The sequence below is a fragment of the Bombina bombina genome, chromosome 2, assembly GCF_027579735.1.
Source record: "Bombina bombina isolate aBomBom1 chromosome 2, aBomBom1.pri, whole genome shotgun sequence".
Classification (NCBI taxonomy): domain Eukaryota; kingdom Metazoa; phylum Chordata; class Amphibia; order Anura; family Bombinatoridae; genus Bombina; species Bombina bombina.
This window is the reverse complement of record NC_069500.1, coordinates 166,852,692-166,869,348: the sequence shown is the minus strand read 5'-3', so window position 1 is coordinate 166,869,348 and position 16,657 is coordinate 166,852,692. Positions and strand designations below refer to the sequence as shown.

Here is a 16,657-nt window from a genome sequence, read left to right as displayed (position 1 = left end):
AACTCTGGGTCAGATTTTATAGAGATAAATATTGGCAAGAAGAGATTATTCCTAGAAACCACTGCTTCTAATTATAGTCCCATTTTAGTCTTCAAAAGGCTTAACAACTGACCTTAGCAATTTGTTTGGAACTTTTCTGGTATGTGTATTGTATTGCAGCCAAACTTGGAGATAAACCACCATGCTGACAAGTCCCTTGATAGCTTCTGTAAGTGGCAGAAATCCATTCTTTCCCATCAGAGCGACGGAAACACCATTCCTGAAAATGGCATAGCGCACCATGATAACGCTGTACTTATTACCAGGTATGGGTCTGCTTACTCTTCTCTGTTACACTGGAATTACCTTTTTTTTAAATTTGTCATTTATAACTGTATATCTTATGGTCCCTGGCATTGGTATTTTGGCTTAATTAATGCATCCTGTTTTGTGATGATCCAGGATAAAAGTTGATTTTGACAGGTTCCATTGCAATTTGAATTTAATCTTTTGGAGACTTGGTTGGAATCTTTTGTTTGATTATTACGAAAAACTTAAATTTTGTGTAAATGTTCCACTTTTTACTTTAGAATATATTGAAACAATGCTTCATATTTCAATTTTAAAGGTATATTAAGCACCTTTGGACTTGTGTAAAAATTGGGGTTTGTCTCACGCTCCCTAGAGAAGTAAAATGGCTAAACCTGTAAACTACAAATTGACAAAGCCAACTTAATTTGCAAAATTTGTCCTCTCTAGGGAGTGTGGGAAAAGAACAATTTTGCTACCCAAAAGCAAAAGGTGTAGAATATCCTTTGCCAAACGTAATTTTATGACACAAGTAGTGACAAATATACTGTAAATGAGCTGCTTCGCTGATTGAGCAGTCACTATGTTGAATGTTGCAAGTGTTAAAGGGATATAAAGGCAAATAAAAGTCCAAAAAGAAACCGTTTTTTGAACTTTGTGTATGTAAAAAAGAAAGTGCTCGGATGAGCCAATCACAACAAGCATATGTTTGTATCTACCAAACACCAGCTAGCTCCCAATAGTGCATTACTTCTCTTGTGCTAACCTAAGTATGCTCTTTAACAAAGAATACCTAGAGGAACAAAATCAATTTGATAATAAAAGTTATGTGAAAAGTCTCTTAAAACTGTTTGTTCTATGTAAACAATGAGTTTACTTTTTTACTTCCATGTCCCAAAGTCGCCCCCCCCCCCTTCATTTAAACATTTTATGGGGATTTAAGTTTTGAGTTACTACCCATTTTAAATCGTCTGAGTCTTCAAGCAGTAGCGTTGTTTCATTACACTTTGACAAAAGAATGCTTTGAAACGCAGCCAAGCACATCTTTATACAAAGTATGATTAACTTTTCGGTGTCATCATGAGCTCTTAATATTCGTGCGGGGACTGAAATAATGAGCTTAACAGCCTTTGCTGTGGATTTTGAATAGAAGGAGCAGCCTTGCATTCTTATAAAAATATATAGTTAATCCTGATAGGTTGGTTAGTTTTCCACAAACACTCATGTTGCAATCAACTGTGAAATATGAGTGGATCCATATGGGACTTTTTCTTAGATGTAAATTACCTGAAATAATCATACTTGAATGAGTGACTAGGAGAGAACTGAATACAAAGAGGGAGCAGATAGTTTGGAGTGCGAGGGAGACACTTCACAGATGCTGCGTGTCTTGTTTGTGCGTTTTGCCTACCTTATCACACAATAAGTTCCATGCAGACATAAATCAGCTTGCAAACAGACATCCTTTTGTTAAATAACAAAGTCAAAGAACTCTTATCATCTTTTTATTTTGTTTGCTTTCTTATCTTTATAATGAGTGCCATAATTATTGTAATCAGGTAGGGATTTTGAAAATATTTCCAGGTACCATTACTTGTGTTATTTGTTATTATTTGTCTTAAAGTGATAGCAGATTGCAGACATTATCATAACATTTGTTTGGTATGTGCATCTGTTGGCGTTTTTTGCTGTTTAAATCAGATATTTAGTTTGTAGCATGAAAAGACATGTTGGATATGTTATAACCAAATGATGTAACTTTTAGAACATATTTTTGTTTATTTTCATTTTTGTAATTATAATCGTACACATAATCAGTTGTTTATAAATGTTTTTTTAAGTTTATGAGGAGCCAGGAAAACTATTTTTTTTTTTTAAGAATTCAGGCAAATATGTTTTCAGTTAGATATGCGTGTAAAGTGAGTAGCCACAGGTAAAATGTTTATACTTCATGGACCTTATTAAAACCGGAGATAAAAACATAGTCAAAAGATTTAAAGTATTATAAAAGTTACCAAAAATGACCAACAAAATAAATATATATGTTTTGAAAATTCAAATAATACCCTATAAAAATTGGGAATCCGCAATTCCCGGAACTCTGCCCACACATCTCCAGTAAGCAAACACTACGCCTAACCTCCTCCGCCCAGGATAACTCTCACTTCTCTCAAATTCCACCCAGCTACCTCCCCACTCCTCCAGCTACCTCCCACTGTTGGTACTGATGAGCCGTCACATTTACTATGTTAATGACAACATAGTATTTGTGACAGCTTGTCATGTACCGAGGCAGGGTATTTATTAGCAGTGTATTTATTATTTACTATATAAAGTGTTAGCATAACTGGCATATGGCAGCGTTTATTAGTGAATAGTGTTTGCTTACAAGAGATTTGTGGGCGGAGTTCCGGGAATTGCCGATTCCCGATTTTGATAGATCACCAGTTTTGACACAACACCGGCATATTGAGGAACACGCCTGCGCAAGAGGATCATTGTTATCTTTATAAAATGTATGCAGCCCTTTTATATACAAAATTTATATGCTCGTTTGTCTAGGGGGGACCGTGACTGTCCATGGATACAATTCATTTAAATAAAACAATACAAGACTTGTAAAAGACAGGACAAAATTTACAAACACATACAGGAGGGATTGAGGGCCCTATTCCCGTGGGAACTTACAATCTAGAAGGGTAGGAGGTTGAGAAACAGGAGGTGACGACTGCAAGATTTGGAAAGATGTTAATACAGAGTTAGATGAGGGAAATGTTAGGTAAGTGAAATTAATTTATTACTGAGTTGGGTTGTAGGCTTCTCTGAACAGAAAAGTCTTCAGGGAACATTTAAAGGACGACAGATTAGGGCAAAGCCTGACAGCACAAGGGAGAGTGTTCCAGAGGGTAGGTGCTGCACAACAGAAGTCCAGCAGTCTAGCATGAGAAGAGGTGATAGTTGCGGATGCAAGGAGCAGGTCATTGTTGGATCTTAGTGGACGGGCTGGAGTATACTTGTGTATTAGAGAGGATAGGTAGAGGGGAGCGGCGTTGGTGAGAGTTTTGTATGTAAGGGTGAGAATTTTGAATTTAATTCTGCTGTCACTGGGGAGCCAATGAAGGGACTCACAGAGAGGTGCAGCAGATACAGATCGACGGGAAAGGTGGATCAGCCTGGCAGAGGCATTTAGGACGAATTGAAGGGGGGAGAGGCGGGAAAGAGGAAGGCCAGCGAGTAGGTTGTTGCAGTAGTCAAGTCGGGAGATAACAAGGGAGTGGATTATTTGCTTTGTGGTGTCGGCACTCAGAAAAGGGCGAATTTTGGAAATATTGCATAGATGGTTGCGGCAGGATGTAGAAAGCGATTGGATATGGGGGACGAAGGATAGATTTGAGTCAAGTGTGAGTCCGAGGCAGCGGACTTGGGGCGATGGGGAAATGGTGATGCCGTCAACAGGGATAGAGAAGTCAGAAGTCGGCGTAGAACTTGAGAGGGGGGATAAGAAAGTACTTACTATCACACACTGTGCTCTGTCACTCCCTGTTCACTGTTGCTGCTTAGGCAGCTTCTTCTTTTTCAGTCCGGTCACATCTGCGCTAGTAGCATGACGTAGGCGGTCAAGTCTGTAAGCCATTGCACATGCACATAATTACTACCTTTTAACTGCACATGCTTTGCTCCGTATTTACTAACAGGAATTACCCACCATGATTGGCAAATTAGACCTGCGGTTGGTTTGGAGTGCAATTTGCAGCTAAACTACAGGAAAGAAAAAATGGAAGGTATTTAGTCATATTCATTGTTTATATTGACCAGTGGAATGCTGAAATTACATTTGTTATATCACTTTAAAGGAACATTAGACCTAGGTTTGCCAGCTCTGTTCTGCAAAAAAAACTGTATTATCTATAGATTACTATATAGAATACTGGTCACAATAGTAGGTGGGAGCACATTGCAGGGGCACACAGTGCCCCTGCAAAAGCCCAAACTTTTAATCCCATCATGTATATATTTCAAAACCAAGCAGACTTTGTACCCCTTGGCTGCCAGTAACATTCAAATCAATAATGTTACCTCTTTGATTGCTAGTAATACATGTAAACAGAAGTGATTTGATCCCATTGGCTGTCCCTCACTTCTTTCTGCTCCACTTTTATAATGCATTGAGGCATAAGAGACCTTTTACATTTCACATTAAGGAATTAAAAAAAAAACTAAAGGCAAAATTAAACTTTCATGATTGAGATAGAGCATGCAGTTTGCCGATGTACTTCCATAATCAAAATGTGCACAATCTTTTTATATTCCCCCTTTCTGAGGCGCCAGCTCCTACTGAGCATGCGCAAGAATTCACAGTATATATGTATATGCATTTTGGGATTGGCTGATGGCTGTCACATGGTGCAGGGGAAGGGAAATTAAAAAAACTATAAATAAAGCAACCCAATCCAGCTACAATCAAGATTCTACATGCCATAAAGATCTCTTTGGAAAGAGGCATTTTCAACAATCCCTGTTTTTTCAACATTTATATAAAAACTTTATTTATAAAACACAGGGGTTAATAAACACTTCCAGCATACTTTCTCAAGACACTCTGCAATGCAAAGTGTGTTGGAAAACAAAAGACAAAAAAAAAAAACAAACCACTGCATTTGGCTTCCCATGTGAACATTGAGATAACACCTGGCTTGTGCATGGGCTGCCAGTCTCGGCATTGGAAAAAAAAGCAACAGCAGTAGATGCTAAATATGGATTTTTTTGCAGTCAAGGAAAATACCTTTTGAAAAAAATGTGCAAATAGGGCCGGCAGTAAATAAGCTACTACACAAGTTGTAAGCCTTACCCAGAATGTTACTGGGTAAGGCTTACAACTTTTACAAGAAAAAACAGAATTACAGGATTTGTTTTTTTCTAAACATAATTAAAATTAAAAAAAAAAATAGAATTGATTTTGTTGAAGTGCCAACCCCATGGTTTGAAGATCCAGAAGAAAATATAAAAATACCATCTACAAGGTTATAAACCATAAATAAAAGCTGTGGCTCCATCAGTTCTTTGATTTGCACAGCCATGTTGAAGTTGCACGGAATAAAAACATCTACTTTCAGAAAGATTGTTGACATTACAAATTCTAGTAGTCCTAATGGAATGGCCAACAAAATACAATCCCTTTATGATCAATGTACTTGATAAGGTCACTGAATGGGTTAATCAAATACTAAACAGGTCAGTGTAGTATTTGAGTCAGATTGGTCCCTTGATTGTAGTAGATCTGTTTTTAAACTCTTATGTGCAGTTTTTTTTTGGGATTATACTCTAGCATGGAATTATTTTACCATATTCTCATTGAAGCACAGCAAGATCACTTCCGTAGAGCGAATATGCATGAATAATATGTCTGCAGAATTTTTGTCACTCATCTTCCTACAAGCTATATCTCACAATGAGTCATAAAATCATAACATTCTAAGATTTTGTTGGGGAAATGTGTTTTGTGGCAATAGGATGTCTGTTATAGCATTCACTAATTTATTTCCCAAAGATGGAGAGAGGCCAGATGAGAAGTCTGCATTTTTTGCATATGAAAAATGCTTGCTATTTTTTATTGAAAATTTTATAGGATCAGAACATGAATAAGCTGAATATTTTTTCATTGAAAAGTCTGGTTTCTGGATTATTATTCCTGATGAGTCCTTCTCCTAGAACACTATGAAAAAACACTAACCATTTACTTTATATTTTTAATATGTTTATTAGTTGTATCAATTAAGCAAAAATTTACAGAATTTTTTTATCAGAAGCCAAACTTTATAGTATTTCTTTTTTTTAGCAAAATTATAAAAAAAAAATTAATTGGTCATTGCTTTACTGTATCTTTATTTTCTAAGCCCCATTTCAAAACTTTCCTTTTGATGAACTTTCCTAGGGTCTGATAATAAAAAACTTGCATAGAGAAAAATTATGCAAATCTTTCAGGCTTTTTTTTTTTTTTTTTAGCGTTCTGATGTTATGCATTATTTTCTTTACAAAATTTAACTTTTTTGAAAATTAGTTGAGGGACCTTGCCAGAGAGAGCTAAAGAGAATCAGGTTGCTAGTGCCATGATTAAGGGCCCGAATTTCTAATGAGCATTGTTTTCTGACAAATTTCAAAATTTCCTTCCATTTCCCTGCCCCCTTCTCTATCATTACAGCCATATACAAATCACAGACTCATAGATAAATTCTTGCATATGCTCAGTAGGAGTTGGTGCTTCAGAAAGTGTGTATATAAATGACCGAACAATCGGATAATGGAAATATACATCTTAAAGTTTATTAAAATTGAAAGCTCTTTTAAAATGTAATTTTGACTTTAGTATCAATTTACTAAAAGAGCTGGATTTTGCTTTACTCAACAGTATAACTGGAAAAGCAGTGTATTTCATGGCCTGACAAATATAAGGAGCAATGGTTACAAATTTTCTTTTCTCTAGCTCTTCATTTTTTAGAATAGTATACATATATTTCTTTAGAAAAAAATCTTATTAAAATGAGTTGCTGGGTCTTCAGTTTTTTCTTACTGGCTCCTACATGTGTGAAGAAAATAATGTTTAAGCTTATAGATAAATCAGTCTTCCACATTTGTAGTGCAAGGGGGAAAGGTGTTGGATTCGTTGAGTAGACTTGCTACAGAGTTTTTATAGGAATTCAGGAGTGCCTGGAATATATATGATGGTATCCTGTGAATTAATTTCCACTGTACAAAAATGTTTTTGGTTATCCTTATAAAGAGCAGCATTTAAATTTTAAACATGTTGACTTTTGTAGCAAAAAAATGAAGTAAAATCGGTTTAAATTTAGGCTAATCAACCAGTATGAGTTGAGTACTTCCTACTAATGCTGTTTGGCTTATAGGCACTTAATACTAATGCTCAATGAGTATTACCTGAAAGTACCTATAAACCATTAAGCATTAACAGGAAGTACCTATTAGCCAATGAACATTAGTAGGAGGGGCCTATAAGTAAATGTGGATTAGGATGAAGTACACAACTGTTACAAATGTATTAGTCTTCATTTATATTTGAAAAAAATTGTCACATTTTAGTACAAAAAAGAAAATCAACATTTTTTGGTGCTGCCCACTACCTATTATTATTATCCGTTATTTGTAGAGCGCCAACAGATTCAGCAGCGCTAATGCTTAAGATATAAATATGGTCAGACTCAATGTGTCTTCTGTTTTTATGTGCCATCACAATTTATAATTCCAGTATGTATGTGTGTGTGTATATGTATACATATATATATGTGTATATATATACACACACACACACACACACACACACACACACACACACACACACACACACACACATTGTTTTCACCTTTTAGGCTTGGGACTTATTTTTGTGTCCCAACACAATGTCTGTGTTTACATCCCTCACCAGAAGCCACATTTTACTTCTATTATCAAATTTGTCTCTCTTAATTTCTTTCCGAGAGCATATGTAGGCTTAGGAATGTATAGGTGACTTGAACTCTACGTATATTTGTAATTGTTGCAAATGTTGCAAACACAGTTGACATATAGAAGCACATGCATGTCTGTTTCAACAAAGGATATCAAGAGAAAACAGTACATTTGAAAATGGATGCAAAATTTATTTTTCTAAGCTCCATATGAAAGTTTAATTTTGAGTTCTATGTCTTCCATAGAATGAAAGCTAGGTGGTGCCCATGACTTTCTGGACTCTAAAACTTTACACCTATATATTCAATATTTAAACAACTCATATAAATTACAAACACATCTGCATATTACTCTGTTGTTTTAAAAGACTACTAAATGTACTAGAAATGCATAAATGTATGATAAAAACACAATGCAATAACACTTAAAATGTCTTTCTATTTGCCAACACCCTGTATCATGTGATAGTCGTCAGCCAATCAAACCCTTGTATATGTATAAACTTTGAGCTCTTGCACATGCTCAAAAAATAATCCTGTGCATAATGTGATCATGGAAGTAAATTGAAAGTCTCTTACGACTTCATGCTGTCTGAATCATGAAAGTTTAAATTTGACTTTAGTGTCCCTTTTAGTTATATTTTTTGTTAAAATACATTCTATTTTATACTCTTAGACTCTTAGTTGAAAAAGTGTCGTGTTCATGTGGCTCATTCTTTCATTGGATGTACAAAATAAAATACATGCTTTGTGCTTTTGAATCGTTCCCCTTAAAGGTACACTCAAGTCAAAATGAAACTTTAATGACTCAGATAGAACAGCAATTTTAAACAAGTTTCCAGTGTACTTACATTAAAAAAAATGTGCAGTCTTTTTATATTGACACTTTTTGAGTCACCAGCTCCTACTGAGCATGTGCAAGAATTCACAGAATATACGTATATGCTTTTGTGATTGGCTAATGGCTGTCATATAATACAGTGGGAGTGGAAATAGACATAACTTTGAAATTCGTTAGAAAAAAATCTACTACTCATTTGAAGATCAGACTAATTACTATTGCATTGACTTTTTATCATGCATTGGTTGATTATGCAAATTTACTGCATTTACTGGTCCATTAAAGGGACACTGAACCCAAATTTTTTCATTCATGATTCAGATAGAGCATGCAAATTTAAGCAACCTTCTAATTTACTCCTATTATAAATTTTTCTTTGTTCTCTTGCTTTCTTTATTTGAAAAAGAAGGCATCTAAGCTATTTTTTGGTTCAGGCCCAAGGAAAGCACTTGTTTATTGGTGGGTGAATTTATCCACCAATCAGCAAGAACAACACAGTGTGTTCACCAAAAATGGGCCGGCATCTAAACTTACATTCTTGCATTTCAAATAAAGATACCAAGAGAATGAAGAAAATTTGATAATATGAGTAAATTAGAAAGTTGCTTAAAATTGCATGCTCTATCTGAATCACGAAAGAAAAGTTTTGGGTTCAGTGTCTCTTTAATTGATTCAATTTAATTATTAATTTTTGCATATCAATTACATCTAGATTTTTTTCATTGTAGCTATTTCTGTTTTAATGACAAAAGAACGTGGATATATGTTTTATTTATTTATTTGGTATGATTGTAAACCAGAATTTTTGGCACACTCTAACGAGCTAAACACATGGTTGTACTTAATGAACAATATTTGTAGAGGTTGGAGAAGATTCAGCACTGCCAATAAACTAGCAGAATTTTAACTTGTGATATTTTCAGGCATTCTTGCCTTTCATGGTAACATGGACAGGTCTACAGGAATTTTCAGCTGCTCTGTAAATCACATAAAATACCAGCTCAAGTGCTATTTAATTTTGGGATGAGAAACAGGAAACAAAAGTGTAGTAGCAAAGACAAAGAACGTGAAGGTCAGATAATTCTGTTTGAAGAAGACCCTTAGGTCGCACAGCAGGTTAACATGAAAGATCATTCCATCTTTATTTATTTCACATTTATTTTCATTTTAAAAGTTCCATATTTCAATATCTGAATTAAATTTCCTGTGTGCGTATCTACATAAAGTTTTTAAGTCGCATGTTTATTTGTGTTAATATGATCATTATGAAGCAACTGCCTAAAGCTCTTTTTATTTTTATTTTTCAATTTTGTTAAATATTTTTAAAAATTATACATTGAAATACCTAACTACCTATATTTTCTGGTTAATTGTAACACAAATTGTCGTATAATACAATATAATATAAAATGAAAAAATGATGTGTATATATAATAACTTAGATTTATTATTTGTAACCAGTTTTCATGTTATTATTTAAAGCAACAATTTTTCCTGCTTTCATCTCAGAATTTTCTATTTAATAAAAAAAATAAAATGTTCTTTTAATTTTTTAATATGTTTCAATGATTCTTCGACTTTATCTCTGTTTCTTAAAAGCCTTTTTGTGTGATGGATTATAGCCAGAAATTGGCTGGATTTTGGTAACCAAAGAGAACGCGCGTCCTTATCAGTTCAGCTCTTCCAAGAGCTGTAGTGTTAGCATTTGTTTTGCTATTGATTACAGTGTAATTTGGTATCTTTAAGCAGACAAAGACCTCCTTACAATCCTCTGCTGTATGCTTTTAGTTCAGCACTGATGTAACCCTTTCTTACAAAGAGAAGAATCCTTTCTCTGTTCCTGTAAACAAACATTTCAATGAGTTGAATTTACTCACGCCATTTTGAAATTCGATGTGAAAAAAGCAGAGTATTCAGAGCCTCACATTGCCTTTTTTTTACCTGAAGAATACATGGGTTGTTTTGTTAGAAGAAAAAAATACCAAGTTTTTAGGAAGCACGTCTTTTGTACTTGAGTTTTGGGAAGAGGGCACTACAGGGTTTGCTGCACAAAACCTCATAGATAATTAGGCCAAAATTTCTATACAAGTTGTCGAACTGAGAATTCCAAAGGGCATATGTACACATACATTGTTGAAAGATGTGTATACGTAAATGACAGTTCTACACCACAGCAGTGCTAACACAATGACACTAAATAATTCAAAGGCTTTTGTATTTATATCAAAAACAAATAAATAAATTGTTACACGTCATGTGCCCGAAATACTTTAGAAAAACTATGTGCCTGTTCCTTTGTATTATTTAAGCAAGGGTCTGCCATTCTTCATCAAACAACGCAAATGAATGTTTTCTCTTGCTAAACGTTTTGACTGAAAGGGAGTAAAAATGTAACATTCATTGCGTTAAAATAATGTTAGCTGAATCTAGCTGCAGAATTATTAGCTAATGTTGTATTGTCTCATGCAGTTTTTAATTCCATATATTCTCATCTCGTTAAATATGACAGTGACACGACTAAATAATATATTCACTAGTATGGAAAAAAATTAATGTATAAAAAAAGGTAAGATAGAATAGGGACACACTTATAAAACTGCAGGAAATAGAGTGGCTGCGGAACAGTTTTATGTTTCTCCATCATTTCCCAAGTAGAATATGGCAACTTTTAAGCTGAGATGCCTTTCTTTCTCAAAATCACTATTACGTTGATTTTATATGTTTTTAAGAACAACCTGGAGGGCTATAGCCCCTTGCTCTTATGGTAAGCCCATTTTTGGTTCAGCGCCTTTTGTAGAGCTTGCTAATTGGTGGCTACATTTGATAAATCTGCAGAATATGTTGGTGTTTCACAAATAAGGGATAAAACAGTATTCTATGTAATTACCCTGGAATTACAGTTATCTTCACATGTGAACTGATATGACTGCAATAAAAAAATGCAACTTTCTTATGATTTCCAAGGGTTCTAAATGTTTTGTTTTTCTTACTACTGTACAATACTATAATTGTGCCAAATATCTACTGTATCCCTGCACCACAGCTTAAAATATTGGCTACAAATATTGTTCATAATAATAGTAGTAGTACTAATAATAGTAATAATAATGCTTTGCTAAATAATAGTTATAATGCTTTGCTAAAAATAATTCCTTTAATTTATGTTAATTGATTAATTCTATGTTCCTTTAGCTAGCTAAAGTATGTTTCTATCAATGATTTAATTTTTATATATTTTTGTATGTGCCATTTTGTGTAGATGGAAATTCTGTAAGTCAATTTAATTGTGATATATTTCTGATATTGCCATTTCTATTCTAAACTTGATTTGCTGTAACTAAGCCATACGAATTGAAATACCATGCTTTACAGAAGGGTATTGAGACATTTTTACAGTGTTGCAAGTCAAGCTGAGCTGGGAAAGATCATTCTCAATGTTTTATAAGATTAACCTTGATTATAAACAAGCAGTAATGAAGCGTTTTAAACATCAGTTTCTGGCATTACATTTAATTAGATCATTTACTGCTATGCAGCCTTACATTTAAATTCTTCATGAATGGTAGCTAGAGTGTTCTTTTAATAATGAATTACTGCCTAGTGTGATCAGCTTCTTGCCGAGCCTATTAAGGGAGACATGATAAAACCTTTATCGTTTAAGTGCCCCCTCTTTAAACCATAAATCTTGTAAAAAAAAATCCTCCTTTTTCAGGTTGTTACTTTTTTCCACTTTCTTACTCACTTGAGAGACTCCAATTTTATGACTAAGGAAGGCCTTGATGAATACTTGTTATTTACTGACCAGCCATAAAACTAGAGATATTCCCAACACTATTCAGTAGAAGAGTCAACGATCATGAATTCCTCTCATTCTCTATTCAGGTTTCCTGATTTTTGTTACATTGTATACTTTATTACATGCTTGTAATTCGCAGTAACTCATGTGCTACGTTAACTTTAATTACTTAATTTATTAAACAGGATACCTGGCACATTATCACTTTTATGTGAAGAATAAAAAAATTATATATAAAAAAATAATAAATATATATATATAGTATAGAAATGTTTTATTTTTATTTAATCTTTGTTACAATTATTCAAGATTTTTTTTTAATTGTAAATATTATGATATTTGGAAGTAAATTGTTCTAGATTGAACTCAGGACCTCAAAAGTGAATGAGTAAAATTCCCAACACTCTTGAGAACATCACGTGACATTACTAATCACCTCATCTATAAAAAGGATGGTTAGCTTATTGGCCATGCGCCATATTATGTCTATTTGCACGAGTTTTGGCAACCCTAGGAAAAAGTAGGGCTAAAAATGTGGGCTTTAGGGGACTACTGGTGGGTGGGCAAACAAGGTGGCCACAACTCAAGAGTCTAACTGAGAGCAGCAGATGGAGGGCATCCTGCAACCTTACCTAAATCAGGCACTGTTCCCTAGACTTTTTTTAGAAAATATATTATTTGAGTGTTCAATTGCCATAAATGTATACGCGGTCCTTAAACCTTCAAAAATATTTATCTGCCCCCCCAGTGTATTAGGAAGCTGGCCATTGTAAACATAATCTCTATCACAAAAAAATCTGGACAAAGCTGTAGATGTTCTTTGGATTCTTGGGTAATGATATTGGATAATGTGACTGTCATTAATTATTATTATTATTGGTTATTTGTAGAGCGCCAACAGATTCTGCAGCTCTAATGATTAATCTATTAATATTTTGTAATGGCCAGCTTCCTAATTCACTGATATTGTCATTAATATCTTGTGTGATGTTATTGCTAATGTAATGCAAAGTTTTCAAGAGGGAACAGTGTGGCATTACCTTGCTTTTTAACATTTGACTGAGAAAAAAATAATAAAAAAAATATATATACATTTTATTTTATTGCTAATTTACTTCCCTAAAGAAATGAAAATACGTCTTAAATTACATATACACTTTATATAAAAATATGACTAAGTTAAGGGCAAAAATTAAGAGCTAGTTATAGCATTTGATAGTCATGTGAATTTCCAAAAAAAAAATGTTTTGTCTAAATGATTTGTTTGTATTTTTTTAAAAAAAGTTTAATTCTGTCAAATTTAGTTCATGAAGGCATTTGGTTTGGCTCAATATTGGTTTTATTTGTTATAGTTATTTCCAATGGGAGCAACACATTTACAACTCATTTTTAACAAAAAAGAGCCTTTCTTAGAATGCCAACTGAACATATAGGGGTTAATTTCATACCTTTGTAAAAGATTATGTAATGATTTTTCTGCAATATTCACTATTAAAGGGACAGTCTACACCAGAATTTTTATTGTTTAAATATATAGATAATCCCTTTATTACCCATCCCCCAGTTTTGCATAACCAGAACTATTATATTAATGTAGGTTTTACCTCTTTGATTAGCTTGAATCTAAGCCTCTGCAGACTGCCCCTTATCTCAGTGCTTTTTACAGACACACAGTTTAGCCAATCAGTGCATACTCCTAAATAACTCCACCGGAGTGAGCACAATGTTACCTATATGACACACATGAACTAGTACTGTCTAACTGTGAAAAACTTTCAAAATGCTCTGAGCATAGAAATCAGTTTGAGCCTACCTAGGTTAAGCTTTTCAAAAATACCACCAAGAGAACAAAGCAAATTTAATGATAAAAGCCAATTGGAAAGTTGTTTAAAATTGCATGCCCTATCTGAATCATGATCAATTTTGACTAGACTGTCCCTTTAAAGTCTAAGGGGATTTTTTATTTAAATCATTTCATAAGCTTTTCTAAAGGATTATGATATGCCCTTGCTAATTTTTTACAGCCTACCTTGACCCCTCTGGACCGCCTGACTTTGTGATTTGCATCTGACCATTTTTAGTGAAAGGGATTTAAAATGAATGAGCATCTACTAGTCTCCCACCTCCATATGACAGTTTAAGGCTTGATTGGACAAGCCTGTATGACTAAAAACATTTACTGCCTGAGTGGCTGTCACAAAACCTCAGTCATTAATAATACTATGTCAGGATTAGATAGTGGGCATGGACACAAGAATGGTCAGACCTTCTGTACATCATTACAAACAAAGGAGCTGATTTAGCCAAGCTGATATACTTCCTTTCCCGCTTCCCTGACTCTTTTTGTGGCAATCATTAGAAATGAACAAATCGATTTGGTTAAGCAATCTCGCTCTTCCTCTGCTTCATCCTATAATGCATTAGTCTGCTCTTATAGCAGAAGTCTTACCAAATTGGCTTAAATTCCTGAATGCATTGCGGCCTTCTCTTACCTGGGTCCCTAGCCTACAACCACACATGCTGTCTTTTTCAAAGAAACTAAAATACAAAGAAGGGTGACACGTGCATTTGTAATTTTTCCTTGACACAACTAAAACGTGAAGGTGCACTTTACTCTGACATAAGTGGGCATACATCCTATTGCACTGGCAAAACTCAAAGCTTTGGGTGCTGGATTTAACTTTTGTGTTTGCTTTTAACCTGTTTGTGTCTGAGTGGTATATTACACATACATACACACACACTGTATAGTTGGATGTTACTTGCATTGACTGCCTCATTGAGACACTATAGGAACCTGCACAATTTAACAAGGAAGCAGCACACTCAGCAAATACGATCGTATTTCTTTCTTTTTTATTTGTTTATCCTAAAAAGTTGGACTTTTATCTAATATGATCTAAACTCAGAACTTATTTTAGTAAATACTATTACCACAAAGAGAAGTACTTTTGACCTGTGACAATGAGAAATTCTACCATGTAATTATGATGCGTTTACAGAGTGTAGGTAAAGTATTTGTTTAGCGTAGCGTTACATGACTGCTTAAAGGCTGCAAAATTGTTTAAAGATTGATAACGCCTTTACTACCAATTATCCAGCTTTGCTCAGCCAACATTGTTATATTAATATACTTTATAACATTTAAACCTCTAAATTTCTGCCTGTTTCTAACCCACTACAGACAGCCTCTTATCGCATGCTTTTTTATTTGCTTTTCACAACAGGAGACTGCTAATCCATATGGGCCATATAGATAACTTTGTGCTGTCTCCTGTGGAGTTGTGCATGACACTGCACTAATTGGCTAAAATGCAAGTCAATAGATAATAAATTAAAAAAAAATCATGTGATCAGGGGGCTGTCAACAGAGGTTGTTTTATATATATATATATATATATATATATATATATATGTGTATCTTTTTCAATTGCCAACACTTACATTATGTGAAACTACCCTGGTTCACATATCCAATGTATATATTCATATATGTGCATAATAATTGTCTGCTACATGATCATTGGTATTCATGCATACGTATATTTGCAGGACAAAGTTATTCCTGATTGCTTGTCCCTGAAGAGTGTATGTTTATACTGGGCTATTATAAGTTGTAATCCTTAACATACACATTCAGTTTAAGTTTTATCATTGTATTAAGTGTTAATTATGTGACACTCCCACTCATATGCTTTTAACCAATGGGATGTATAGGCACTCTTTTTAAATGTTGTGAATAACATATGGCATTTAGCTATGACTAAGACTTATTAGCCAAAACGCGTAAACTTTTCAGTGGGACTGCTGTCCTAACCGCTTGTTATTGGAGAGTGCCTCGGGTTTTTAACTTTGGATACAAATAAAGTATAGACTTTTTTATTCTGTCAGTCTCTGCCGTTCTTTCTTTCTTAGGAACAAGGTAATCACAGAGGTTAAAAGTATATTAATATAACCATGTTGGTTATGCAAAACTGGGAAATTGGTAATAAAGCAATTATCTATCTTTTTAAACAATAACAATTTTGGAGTTGACTGACCCTTTAAATCCATTTTAAAGGACCACTCAATGCAGTAGAATTACATAATTTACAAGTGCATAATAAAAATACAATGAAATAGCACTTTATCTAAATTTCAAATAAGCAGTAGATTTTTTTTTTCTGACGAATTTATTTTTTCTTCCATTTTCCGGCCCCATGTGTCAAGTGACAGACATCAGCCAATCACAGACAAGTATACGTATACCCTGTGAGCTTCTGCACAGGCTCA

The 16,657-nt window shown here is 34.1% G+C and overlaps 1 protein-coding gene across 1 annotated transcript in view; it reads left to right on the top strand.

Annotated features, from left to right (window-relative positions):
- The window catches only part of ADAMTS6 (ADAM metallopeptidase with thrombospondin type 1 motif 6), a 400,513-nt gene that overhangs the window by 55,575 nt on the left and 328,281 nt on the right, over window positions 1-16,657 (top strand). The window contains 1 exon segment of the mRNA XM_053701330.1: window positions 160-305. Coding sequence (XP_053557305.1) covers window positions 160-305 — 146 coding nt within the window.